Below are 13253 nucleotides of genomic sequence, written 5' to 3' on the forward strand. Positions count from 1 at the left end.
ACACAAGGCCAAATGGAAAGAGTTGGAATTAGAAATGGCAGTAAATTTTCCTCTACAAGCAATAATTACCAACAGAGGTCTCGCAGCTCAATTTGAAGGGTTAAAAAAAAAACCTTGAATAAATGTTACATTTAAAATATGGTGTAAGTTGGTCAAGTCAAATGGAACTGATAAGATGATGTGCTTATGATTCAGAGTTCACTCCAAATAGAATGGATAAAAGAATTGAAAACTGGATAAAGAAAGGTCTTACAACATATCTTTCATTTCCACACATGGGTAAGACACAGAGTTTCAAGTCTTTGCAGGACAAACATGGCCTAGAACAGAGTGACTTTTTCAGATACCTCCAAATACAACATTATTTTAATCAGAAGTGCAGCCTCACGGATTTATCGTCAGTAGAATCTGAGTTTCACAAGATTCTGAAATTAGCCTATAAATCAACACCAAATAAGTCAATTTCTAAATTCTACTGTATAATGCCTTCTTTTTGGCTAAGAATGAAAACACCTTTTACATTAACGACAAGTGGGAAAAAGAAGCAGGAATAAGGCTTTCTGGGGAAACCTGGGGGCAAATTTGCAGCTTCCAGTGGTTTTGATAGAAATAACAGAGTTGTAAGATCCCTTGGTTCTATTCTACAGTTATATTTCCAGAAGAAGGCAAGATGGACATCTATTAGACATCTAAACATGAAAAAGACTTAAGTAAAACATGCAAAGGATTATAAGTTACATGACATATGGCTGTACAAGTGGATAATGACTTGTATGTGTACATTTTTGTACAGTCTTTACATGTGGAAGGATATAACAGACTTATATTCCAGGAAGTGAAGACAGAATTCTGTCAGAATTCAAGTCATATTGTGGACTAAATCGTATTCTCACAAAGAATATGATTTGGTTATTTATTTTATATTATTGTTATTTGTTTGTATTTTGCTTTCGAGTATCTGTAGGGACAGGTAATGTGTTTGCCCTCATTTCTTAAAACAAGAGTTATGTTTTGCTTGTGTCAATGGAGACAGAAAATGTGTTTTAGTTTTTAAAAATGAAAATGGGGAACACAGCTATGCAAGAGGGACAAGTGAAACCTTAGACACAAGCAATAAATATGCAAATACTCAGCTGAATGCACCTGCTGTTAGATTATGCTTAGAGCTGTATGTATGAAAATCATATAAATTACATCAAAATGATCAAATGATCAGAATTTTGTAGTAACACGCTACAGAAGGGAAAACTTGTTACATATTTGTAATCTTCCTCTGTTATCAAATTAAAAACACACTTGAAAGAAAGTTAACAATTTCCTCCTTCCAGTTGGGTAAAGTGTCAAGTTGCTACAGTCATTCCATTTTCACAGCATTTACTTTCTTCACCTGTCTCTGTGTGTCTCTTTGTGTGTCTGGAGCTGATGGCTACCTGGTTTCTTTGAGCACAACACAGCTCCTCATCACTTCCATTATTACTCCTGAGAATTTGAAAAGTTCGAGAGGGTGCTTGTAAGATGGGCTGTTGACCCCTGAGATGGTATTCTACTGCCGTAACCCAATTCCTTCCAACACATTTCAGTTTTGAAACTGTACTCTGAAATGCATGATTTAGAACTCAAATAACTGAACAGGGAAGACATTTTATGATTCATTCAATGGAAGTTTGTCCTCTTAAGCAGCAGCAACAGAAGACAAACACATCACATGAATTTCAAAAATAATTTAATTTGAAGAGTTTCAAATAAGGCCATATTATATAAAATACATTTACAGAAGCAAGTGCTCAGGTTTTGCTGTCATTCTCCGTGATAAAAATTAAAAAATATTTTTTTTAATCATGGGTTTTTAATCCAATCTACGAGCTAAAATAGATGTAAATAATTTGTAATTCAGATTTAGAACACTGACAGGCCTATAGTTGCCACATTCTTGTTTGTCTTTATCATTAATCAAATGGAGAATTAATGAACATTTTAATTTATATTTAATCAACTGAGGACTGTTAAGATGAGGTTCTTTAACCTTTACAGATTAAACATCAAACACACAAAGAATACAAGCATTTACATTTCCAAAAATCAGTGTAGTTGATCATCTTAAAGCTCCACGAAGCAATATATTTACATGAATATTAAATCAGATGACACAGTGATAATGTGTATGCTGCTTTGTGTTTTGGACTGCAGTTTAAACACACAAAAAGCAAGAAGTCCCACATCGCCCCTGGGTGACACGCTAAAACTATCTGAGGCACAAAACTAACGAATTTCATCAGTGAAGACCTTTGTGTTGATTCTTGCAGTCAATAACAGAGAAATTGGTTTGATATAACAATGGGAGACAGAGAGGTTGGCAGGACCAAATTCCTTAAGTCAAGGGCCACTTTTCCAAATAAATGGCAAAAAAGGAGAAAAAGCTAATTGCATTGTAAACATGTTAAGCCACTGTTAGCTGCAATATTCCACTTACCTTCAGTGAGACACTGAGGGTAAGTTGCATCTGAGAAATAATGAGATCAAGTCGCAGTGTGATGGGTGTGATGAGGTTGTTCCTTGTCCTTGATGTGACAACCACAGTGGTTTGTGGTTGTTTCAAAAACTGATCCACTTTGTGGTGCTAACTAACAGCAACAATAAAACACATGTACCAGGGTTAATACAATGCAATAAATAGTTAGTGCTTGAGGGGGGTGAGCAGTCTAGCTGGGTGATTTTTAACACCATTTTTATACCAAACCCAAGTAATCTGGAAGTTGAATTTTATTGGAAGTTTTTTAGTCTTTCTCTATTTTTGTGTTCAACAATCACTTAATGATGCTTTAGTGCTAGCTGGAATTTCTGTTACAAAAACACACAATCTAAGTGCAATCTTTTCCGTATTTTCTGACGCTTAGCCCTTTGGAATTACATTCCAGTCTTCTCGTTTTTTGAGGCGAAGCAGACCTGGCAATTAAACAAAGGATAAAAACAGTGTATTGTCATTCACTTACTTCACCTTCACTACTTACTTCAAGTGCTTGATACTGAATTGAAAAATGTTATGAATGAATGTGGTACATACCGAAAGCAAGATGAAGAACAGATCTTACATATCTGGTTCTGTAGAGAAAATGAATTACAAAAACATGTTGTGAACCTATTCTTTCTATTATTTCATATCTCAGCTATTTAGATGCAATAAATGTAGAGTTGTCATGCTTTTCAACAGAGATTAAAAAAAATATATAAACACAACAACTGAAATAATAGTCTGAAACACAAATGCTGTACTTGTGACAGCAGCATCTCATCAGGGTAACTGAACATATCTATATATATCTATAGATATATATATATCTATATATATTGATATATATATATTAGTATTTATGCTTTTATGTTACAATTGACAAGGACTGACAGGTATGAAATGCAGGGAAATTGGCAGGGTTTGACAAAGTGAACTGAACATTGACATTGCGTTTATATGTTGTGTCTTAAACCACTCAGTCATTTGTAGGTTTTTTCAATTAGTTTTCAATTTTCTACTTTTCAAGTACATTTTTAATATCGTCACTCTACTTAATAAAAAATGCATAATGAGGAAATGTATAATAAAACCTGATAATATCATTGCATCAATGCATCACTACTAGTAGGCCAGTGTTGGAATTTGTGGGAATTTGTTGTGAATCCAGATTTGCACTTTTTTAACACTTGGGTAATGCAAAATACACAGAGATTTGTCATGGGCTTAATCAGCACAGTGTGAACTCCTTTGGCATTCCCACATTCCAGCTTTAAAAATTAGTTTTGCTCTAAAAACCTGAAAATAAATGTTTTTGTTTTTTGCAAGAATGAAAAATGGAAAATGTGTTTTCCTGTCTCTTTAAGGGGACCATGTAAAATAAATTAGTAGTAACACATACATTATATATTGCTGCGTGTACTGCAATCAGTTGAATTATAAAGTAATTACTAATGTTCATAACATGGACCTATTAGGCGAGACAGAACAACAAAAATAAGTAGAGTTATTTATTAGTTTATATATGTGATAAAGTATATTCATATCTACATATAATATATATTTCTATCTATATGATTAAGTAAGAGACATAGCTGGATGATACAGACAGCACAATTTATCTCATTTATTGTTTATGTGAGCTTAAACATTCTTTTGTCGGTTTTTTAATCTATAATGATTAGTTTCTGAGATGTTTTTTTTTTCACTACAGTAACAGTATCCACTACAGTGATGTAGTTTAACAGTATAATAGTACATGTTGGATGATGTAAATAGTGCAGTAAAATACTGTACTTCATTAAATATGGTAAAATAGTAATACTGTAACTAATGATGGCCATGTCAACAACTTGGACAGTAGACAGGGAGACAGACACATACCCCAAATAAATATCTTGGGCTCTCCCATGTGAGTTACTCTGCAGGCAAACTGCTCTCCTTTGCTGGGAATGAATGGCACATGTTTGGTCAGGTGGTAGTGCCAGTTCTCCTCGAAGGCCAGGTCAGTCTGATTGGCTCCAACCATCTCCTTTCCATTCCTGAGCAGTTCAATAGTGATTTCAGGTGGGTGGAAGCCGCTCGCATGACAAATTAAGGTGTTGGCGTTCCCCAGTTCTCCCGGTATGCGGCTGTACACCTGAACCTTGGGTGGAGCTACCAAAAAACACAACAACTTTCTCAGCCACAGACACAATTTGATGAAAATGCATCAGAGGTGGCAAACTAACACTCCCTCTAGCTCACTTGGACTGACCACAGACTATCACACTGATTGTAAAATCTTCTTTTGTAATGTGTGCGAAAGTTGGATGAATGAGTGATGATGATGAGTTTTGAGGGCAGAAATTATCAATATAAATACATAAATACATACACATTAAATATAACTAAATAAAAACATATTTTTATTCATTAATACATTGGTGTATGTATTCATGTATTTATTAATACATGAATGAATAAAAAATATACTTAAGTGTTTTTAAGTGTATTTTTTTATTTAAATATACTGAAATATATCAATTTTGTAACCTGCAGTAAAATAAATAAACCCATCAGAAGGGTAGCTGACTATGTCCTGCAACTGGTAGTTGAATCTGATGCTTTTGGAATTCAAAATGGCAGCAGTGCCACTAAGTGTCTACTGTGTTTATGCCAGATGCCAGTTTATAAAGTCTGAACTGACGTTCAAAAATTCAGTTTCAGTTTCACATCAATTAGAAGAGATGCAGATTTAGTGGTTTGGGGGCTGCAGGCCCAGTAAAAATACTGCCAAAGAAAAAGTGTGAGTGATTGATGACAGGTATTATCAATATGCTTATCTTTCGCCAAGAGAAGGACTAAGAACTGTTTTATCATTACACTTTCTTCTGCTGCTGAAAATGCTTACACCAGAATACACATTTATATGTAGTACATGTGAGAAAATACAGGAAAATAAAGCTGTTACATCTATATGAGAGTACCCAAAGTATCGATAAGCAGTATCACTAATAGGACTATTAAAATCTTAATACCCATTCCTACTACTCACATTGAGCCATTAAAAGTGTAGTGAGTTTAGTGCTACTTGAGAAAAGATGGCAGAAGCTGTTTTTCAAGTGCATGGGAATTTAGCAAGTCAGATTTTAAAGACACGTTCCCACAAATGTTTCACAATAGAAGCCTTGCTAAGAAAACACGAGTTGCTCTCCCATGAACTTTTAATTTGAAACAAATATAAGAAGTGTTGATATGATTTAAAGGCAGAACTTCTATTTTAAAAATGTATTTTGGATTAATGTATGCTGTCCATTAAACGCCCCTGACTGCTACCAATGGTCTCATACCATCAGTTTCGTTGTTGTTTGTTGCGACGTCACAGCGCCTTCGAAAACATTGTTAATCAAGTGTTAACTATTCTGAACACTGCTTTACTTTACTTTTAGGGGACCTATTCCTTGGGCCTTTTCTACATGTTTTGTGCGGAGGTAGGCGGTAAAATTAACGATATCTGTGATTTCTGATCACCCTGGGCCAGGGCCAGGGCCAGGGCCGTCGAAGCAATAACACAGCTCAGTAACACCGTAATTATCACATACAAGTGCAGCACACTACTTACATTTTTTCGCCATCGAAGGGACGGGGAGACACAGCAAACCGATGAGAAATGCGCAGATATATGCCCTCATTATTTTACCTTCAGTAAATCTCCGTACACTGGAAAAATTACGCGAAGAAAGACGATAAAACTGCCCTGCGATCCAAAATGAAAGTAAAATGTCTTGCGGTTTCCTTACTGGAAAACGCAAGTTGTGTTCATGTTCAGGTCGAACCAGCCCACAGTCGAGGCGATAACCCTGCCCCCATGACGGGTTTCGGTGTTCCTGGTCTACTCGTAAGCAAATAAAGTCTTACTCCCTTACATTTCCGCGTATTTCTTTATAAACGGTAGGGGTAACAGATATAGTTCCACTAGATTAGATTTTCGAGTGTTTTTTATTATTAAATACCTTTCTGAATTATTATTTAAATATTTGCGGCATACGCACCAGTTTACGGCATTCGCCATTTTGGTTTCACGAATCAAGCAAGCGCTAAGTCTGTGTTTTGTTTTAACCATACTTCTAATGTCTTCTTGTAGCTATCGTTAGGAAAATATAGTATCATATGGTCGAAGCCAACGGTTCCCAACCTTTTTTGCGCCACGGATCGGTTTAATATCAGACCGTATTTTCACGGACTGGATACAGTGTGGCGAATAAATACAACAAATTAAAATGATAAGACCGGCATAAAAACTGGGGTATTTTTTTAAATATAACAATAAACGTGAAACTTTATTAGCTTCGTAACATTGCACCAACAACATAACATTAGCAACATCCTCTCTGCCCTCAACGCTCAAAAGTGCAATGACGCTGGTCAAATCCCACCAGTAGAAAAATCAAGAGGAACTGTTGCTAGGTCGAATTAAGTCTGACATGTTGCTCTCTGTTGCGCAGTTTGAGCAGTCCATGTGAGCTGCCTGCACTTGCTCAAATCTAGCGTGTACATTTTATGGTTTGTTCGTAAGATCCATTTTTTCTTCACTCCACATACATATAGTATTAACAACATTAAAAATTCCTTTAGATAAGGTCAGAGAAACTTCTGAATCAGTTTATTGAGTGTATATGGTTTATATCATCCTAATAAACTGGGTTGCAATAGTGTTGTTCAGAATCAGAATTCCTTTATTCCCAAGGTGAAATTCTTTTTACTTACAGACACTGCAATTTACAATTTTTCCGACCAAGAAAATGAAAATGAAAGATAGTAACAATATATATATATATATATATATATATATATATATATATATATATATATATATATATATATACATATATAAATATAAGGTAGAATATAAAAGAAAATAATAGATATTTACATATATCTGTACATTTCCAGGGAAATGTACGTCCGTGTGTCCATTACAATACAATTCAGTAGTTTGATGGCGACAGGCAGGAATGATTTCCTGTGTCGCTCTGTGGTGCACCATGGGAATAATAGTCTCTTACTGGACAAGCTGCTGTAGCTGACCAGCACATTGTGGAGAGGATGAGAGGGAAATACAGTATAGTCTTCCTCTCAGACACCACTGTCAGAGAGTCCAGTTCCTCTCCCACAACATGGCTGGCCTTCTTCATAATGCTGTCGACTCTGTTAGTGTCCCTCACCCTCAGACAGCTGCCACAGAAGGCAACAGCATATGTGACGGCACTGGACACCACCAACTTGTAAAACATCCTCAGTATCGTCCTGTAGATGCTGAAGGACCTCAGTCGCCTCAAAAAATAGAGGCTCTGGCCCTTTCTGTACACAGTGTCCACGTTCTTGCACCAGTCCAGTTTGTGATCCAAGTTCTCCCCTAAGTACTTGTACTCCTCCACCACTTCCACAGTGACCTCTTTGATGTTGGTAGGGGTCACTGGAGCCTTAGTCCTCCTCAGGTCCACCACCAGTTCCTTGATCTTTATCACATTGAGCCATAAGTGTTTTTCCCCACTCCCAGTGACAAAGTTGTCCACTGCAGTCCTGTACTCATTTTCATCACTTCCAGTAATACATCCAACCACTGCGGAGTCATCAAAAAATTTCTGAAGATGACAGGTCTTAAGGGTGATCCCCTGTGGAGCCCCGGTCTTGCTGATCACTTTGTCTGACATGCAGCACTGTAGGCGTACGTACTGTGATCTGCAGTCAGCTTCTCAGTCAGCTTCTCAGCCAACAGAGCCGGTGGTGTCAAACGCACTCCAAAAGTCAAAGAACATGAAAAGTCATGGTGCTTGCAATCTTGTCCAGGTGGTGGTGTAGACTCTATTGAGCAGGTAGATGATGGCATCATCCACTCCGAGGCAGGGCTGATAGGCGAAGTAGTTGGACCATGGGCTGGAGCTGTTCCAGGATGAGTCTTTTCAGGGTCTTCATGATGTGTGATGTCAGAGCCACAGACCTGTAGTCCTTGGGGTCACTGGGGCGCAGTGTCTTTGGGACAGGAACGAGGCATGTGGTGGTGTGTCTTCCACACCATGGGAACTCTCTGGAGACTCTGATTCAGGTTGAAGACATGATAAAGTACTCCACTTAGCTGGGGGGTCATTGTCATTGTTGAGGTGACAGGTTGAAATTACTTATCATTGTGAAAGAGACAGCATCTGGGCAGAAAGTGTGTTCTGATGAAAATTCTGGACTTGTTAAACCTGCTTTGTAAAACAGGTGCAGGTCCGGTGTACATCGGACACGAAATAGATGTTAAGCGTGTTTCAGCTAGAGCCCTAAACATAGAGGGCGAATTGACTTGAGTGTATACTCATTAAGTGATTTCCTTGTCCATCAGAAATTAAACATTTCACTAGTTTTTATAACTTCATAAAGCCACATAGATAACATATTGCACAAGCATCAGTTGTAGTGGTTTGTGTTTAAAAATGGAGACAGTTTTTTCAAGAGGCCTTTATTTAGTAGAGGGCATAAACAATACCTTACATAGCAAATCAAAACACACTTCTGTCTCATCTAGAAAGAACACGGAATTCATACTAATCTGACCAGTTATCACTTGCATTTAGGCAGAATAAAGACTTGAAATAAGTTCATGTACACAAACAGAAACAAATATACAATTTTCATTGATCTAGACATAAGCATATAAATGACTAAATGACCTGCAGCCCGTGCATTCTTGATACTGATTAAGAATTTCCCCACTACGGGACTAATAAAGGCCTATCCTATCTTATCTTATCTTATATTAAAGAAAGAATACGAAAAAAGAGACAAAGAGAAAAATTGCTTTTAATAAAACAGTGATTTTTTTGTGAGAATGTTGAGAGAAACTGTGATCCTGTTGATTGGAGAATAGATTCAACTGAAGCGGTAGCTGAAGCGGTAGCTGAAGCCAGGCGGGCTACATGTTTGGTTCTGTTAAAAAAAAAAAAAAAAAAAAAAGAAGATGAAGAAGAAAAAAACAGTTTCATAAAAGCTTGCGGAGTAATGTTTGCATTTACCACAGAATCTTTTCCCAACTTGTATTAACACATCTCATATTGTATTTGATTACATTTTCTCTCTGTTTGGGTGTCAATTGACATTAATTTTAAATCTTTGCAAAAAAAAGTGCTCTCTGAATGTTTAAAATCATTATGTTCTCATATGAGAACAGTACACAAACAAATTTGTCCAAACTCACCCCAGGCATAATCTTTTATGGTGCCCCCATGAGTGATCTTGCAGGAGAACTTTTGTCCAGTCATGGGTGTGAAAGCCACACTTTTGGTCAGATGGAATTGCCAGTTCTGTCTGAAGGCCAGGTCAGTCTGCTTAGCACCAGGAAGTTCTTCTCCATTCTTTAAAAGCTGGATGCTGATGTCAGGGGGGTGGAATCCAGTCGCATGGCAAATCAGGGTGTTGTCGTCCCCAAACTTTCCTGGGTTACGGCTGTACACCTGAACCTTGGGTGGTGCTAGAAATAGCATAGAAGAAATGATGTTAAACTACTATGAGACAGTGTGCCTTGTTACATGCAGCTTACTGGGGGAAAGAATAAAATGCTCCTTAATATCTTTATGAGCAGCAGCCTGAGGAGGATGCTGTCACAACACTAGCCTTTTCTACAAATCTCTGATTTTCTCAAATGAACACTGAAAGGACATGGCATTGGAACACTATAGCTTGTTGTTGATACAGAAACACAACAAAAATCATACTGATTTACAATTAGTGCATTTTTTTTTGCTATTTCCTTGCATCTATAAATTGCACATTACATCACCTCAAAATATTTAATACACAATGACTCAAATTTGTTTTGGTTAAATACTAATAACCATAGTTAACTGCTCAGTAATCTTGGAAATAAGCTAAGGATAGGATAAAAACTAAGCAAATCCCAAAAATAAAATGGATAAATGAAAATGAAACTCTCAAGAAGGGGGGGGGGGGGGGGGCTCTTGACTCAGAGCAACAGAAGAAATGCTCCAAAGTATTACCTTCTTTTGCAAAACACATGATTTTATCAGTACCTCTTCCATGAAATTCAATGGATGGAGTTAATTTACTAAGCAGGAATCCTCAATACACAATTCAGTATCTCTATGTACTACGCTGAAGTCAGTGCAGTGTGCTGTAGAGCAGAGTTGGCATTGCATCAAACTGAAACTGAAATCCAGACTATTAAAGGGGAATTCCATTCAATTAAGGATATAGCAAATATGTTGTATAATGTTTCTCTTTTGTATTTGTCTCTTGGGCTTTTTAACAAACCACAAGCAAAGAACCTAAGTATTCCGTGATGTAGCCATCAAAGGATAAAGGCCAATTTACTTGAGATACAATTTTTGGTAATTCTTCAAGAGCAGGTAGATCAAAAAATAGTACTTACTGTGTTTGAGGCTGTCTGAGCAGTAGACAGCTGTGAGAGCTGCTAGACACAAAACGATCCTCATGTTTGAGTAATTCTTTTGTAGTTTCACAGAAAATCGAATGACACAGAGAACCAACCACTTCCTTTGCTGAGCTAAACTAAAGTGAAAGCATAGGGCAGAGAAGAAAAATAAGGCGCTGTAAGACAGCCTACTGCATGACACTAGCCAATCATTAATTTCCATCACACTGTTACCAGGTAAAATACAACCAAACAGGTTTGGTTCATGGCAGATATGGAAGGTTTGTGGAAAGTCCCTGAAGATCCATGTAAAAACTGCATTTGTCTTTGATATTTCTTTGTATAACAACAGTAAGAACAAGTCAATATGACTGAGATACTACTCATCTGCCCTCCTTTTTTCTTCCCAGTCTCTAGCCCCCTTCTTTCTTACAATCTTGTATTGTTTGCAAGGACGAAATTTTTATGTCAGAGGTCGGGGGACACACAAGTATTTTTAATAAAACTCTAATCATTAAAACTAATACAGTTTACAAGATTATTGAGAGCTTTGTAAACGATGAGGAGGATCTTGAAGTGAATATGCTGCTTTATTGGAGCCAGTGAAGGTGTTGCGGGATGGGTGTAACGCATTTATTTGAGTAACTTACACTGTGACTTCTAAAGAAGTCTCTTATGTCCACTTTTCTTTTTTTAGACATCCTGGCTGCGCCTAATTAACAAACACACACGCACGCACATGGACACCAATTCAAACGTTAACGTAAATGAAACCTCTGATATTACAATCCTTCTAGCTGACATGACCCAGGCCAGGCAGAACAAACTCCCAATTTACAGTAGCAGATTAACAAGGACCCCTGACCGTAGACTAACAGACCGGTGTGCAAGCAGGGTGGAGTGACAGCGGGGGCGGCCAATCACACAAGAAACAGCAGAGCCAATCGAGGAGCTTGTGGGCGGTCTAAACTAAGGGAAACAGGCTTCAGCTTGAGCGTTCGTTTTCCGCTTGGTCCTAGCGCTTGACGCGTCTCTGTTTACTATAGCGTAAAATTGTTTTTGGACGGTAAAAGTGTAAAAGTGTAGGGGACATGTCCTGCCCCCCCCCAGATTTCGTCCGTGATTGTATGTGATTGAAGTTGCCCATATTCCACATGTGTTTACATCTTTTGTAAAATCAAGTCAACGGGGCAGCATTTTTTCATGATACAAGAGGAGCGGCACGAGCGCTTAAAAAACAAAAAAACTGCGCCGCTACATGGTTTTCTATTATCTGTGATATCACTGTGTGGAGAATCGGCAAATTGGCGCCCCCTGCAGCTGCAGGCGCACCTGGTTGCTGAAAAGGTTTTATTTTTCTGATTTGTGTGAAATGACCAAATAAAAATAGGTAATACAAAACGATGATGTGGTCACCAAGGTGAATTGGTTTAGTGAGTGACAGCATTGAGAAATTTGTTGATTGTCTAGTGCCAAGTAAACGCAGAGATGGACAGAAAGGTCCAGAAAGGTCAAAGCCATCAGTTGCCCAGAAAAAAAGAAAAGAAGAAGAGGTAAAATGAGCAAAAGATAAAGGTATGCTATGTTCACTCATGTCATGAATGAAGGGCTAATGTCAAGTGGTAGTATATGTTTGTTAGCCTTCTTGATGATGCTTGCTATGCTTATACAACAGTAATCCATCTTAAAAAACACCAGATCTAATTTCACCATAAGGTTGTGCTTTGCAACAAAACTGTTACAAGTTCAGTTATTATTTATTCCCATCACGTTGGGTCCTGTAATTAGCCAACGGAATTTTCATATGTGTAGGTAGTTTCAAAGATGAACATTTGCCATTTGCTACAACTCTATTTTGTGAGAAAACATAATTTAACCAGTCATAACTAAAAGTGTGCCAAGCATAGAATTGGAGGATTGGAGAATTGGATTTTGCGTCAAGGAAGGCCAGAAAGGTCAGCTTTTAGTTTTAGTTTGTGTTTTCTGTTCTTAGTGCAATAGTGTAATGATTAGATTTTCTTTAGTGTGTTATTTGTGTGATGAAGGATTTATGCTATTTAGAATATTTATTCTATATTTTATTTGTATATTATTCTTAATATTTTATATTATTGTTTCTTTTATAGGGCTCCAGCCCCCCATGACCCTGACGGATAAGCGGTATAGAAAACTGATGGATGGATGTTTGTTTTATATATCTGATTGTATATATTTTTTGCCACATTTATGTATATAGAGTATATTTTTTTAAGTTCTGATAACTTATACTGTTTTGTGCAGAATTATGTTAATTGTCTTTTGTTTCCTGTTGTAATTGCAATAGTTGAATAACTG

General features: G+C 37.2%; 2 protein-coding genes across 2 annotated transcripts; both read right to left on the minus strand.

Moving 5' to 3' along the window:
• Positions 1-1706: 1706 nt before the first annotated feature.
• LOC124053527 (beta-2-microglobulin-like) lies at positions 1707-6331 on the minus strand. The gene is made up of 4 exons (XM_046378768.1): positions 6111-6331; positions 4391-4663; positions 3062-3099; positions 1707-2943 (listed from the first exon to the last, which is right to left on the minus strand). Exons 1-3 carry the CDS (start codon positions 6178-6180, stop codon positions 3086-3088), a joined length of 357 nt encoding a protein of 118 aa, XP_046234724.1. The 5' UTR covers positions 6181-6331; the 3' UTR covers positions 1707-2943; positions 3062-3085.
• Positions 6332-9311: 2980 nt separating this feature from the next.
• LOC124053526 (beta-2-microglobulin-like) lies at positions 9312-11076 on the minus strand. Its single transcript, XM_046378766.1, has 3 exons — positions 10917-11076; positions 9726-9998; positions 9312-9457 (listed from the first exon to the last, which is right to left on the minus strand). The coding sequence occupies exons 1-3, from the start codon at positions 10978-10980 to the stop codon at positions 9444-9446; spliced, it is 351 nt and encodes a 116-aa protein (XP_046234722.1). The 5' UTR covers positions 10981-11076; the 3' UTR covers positions 9312-9443.
• Positions 11077-13253: the final 2177 nt, after the last annotated feature.

This window comes from Scatophagus argus, chromosome 22 (assembly GCF_020382885.2).
Source record: "Scatophagus argus isolate fScaArg1 chromosome 22, fScaArg1.pri, whole genome shotgun sequence".
Lineage (NCBI taxonomy): Eukaryota > Metazoa > Chordata > Actinopteri > Scatophagidae > Scatophagus > Scatophagus argus.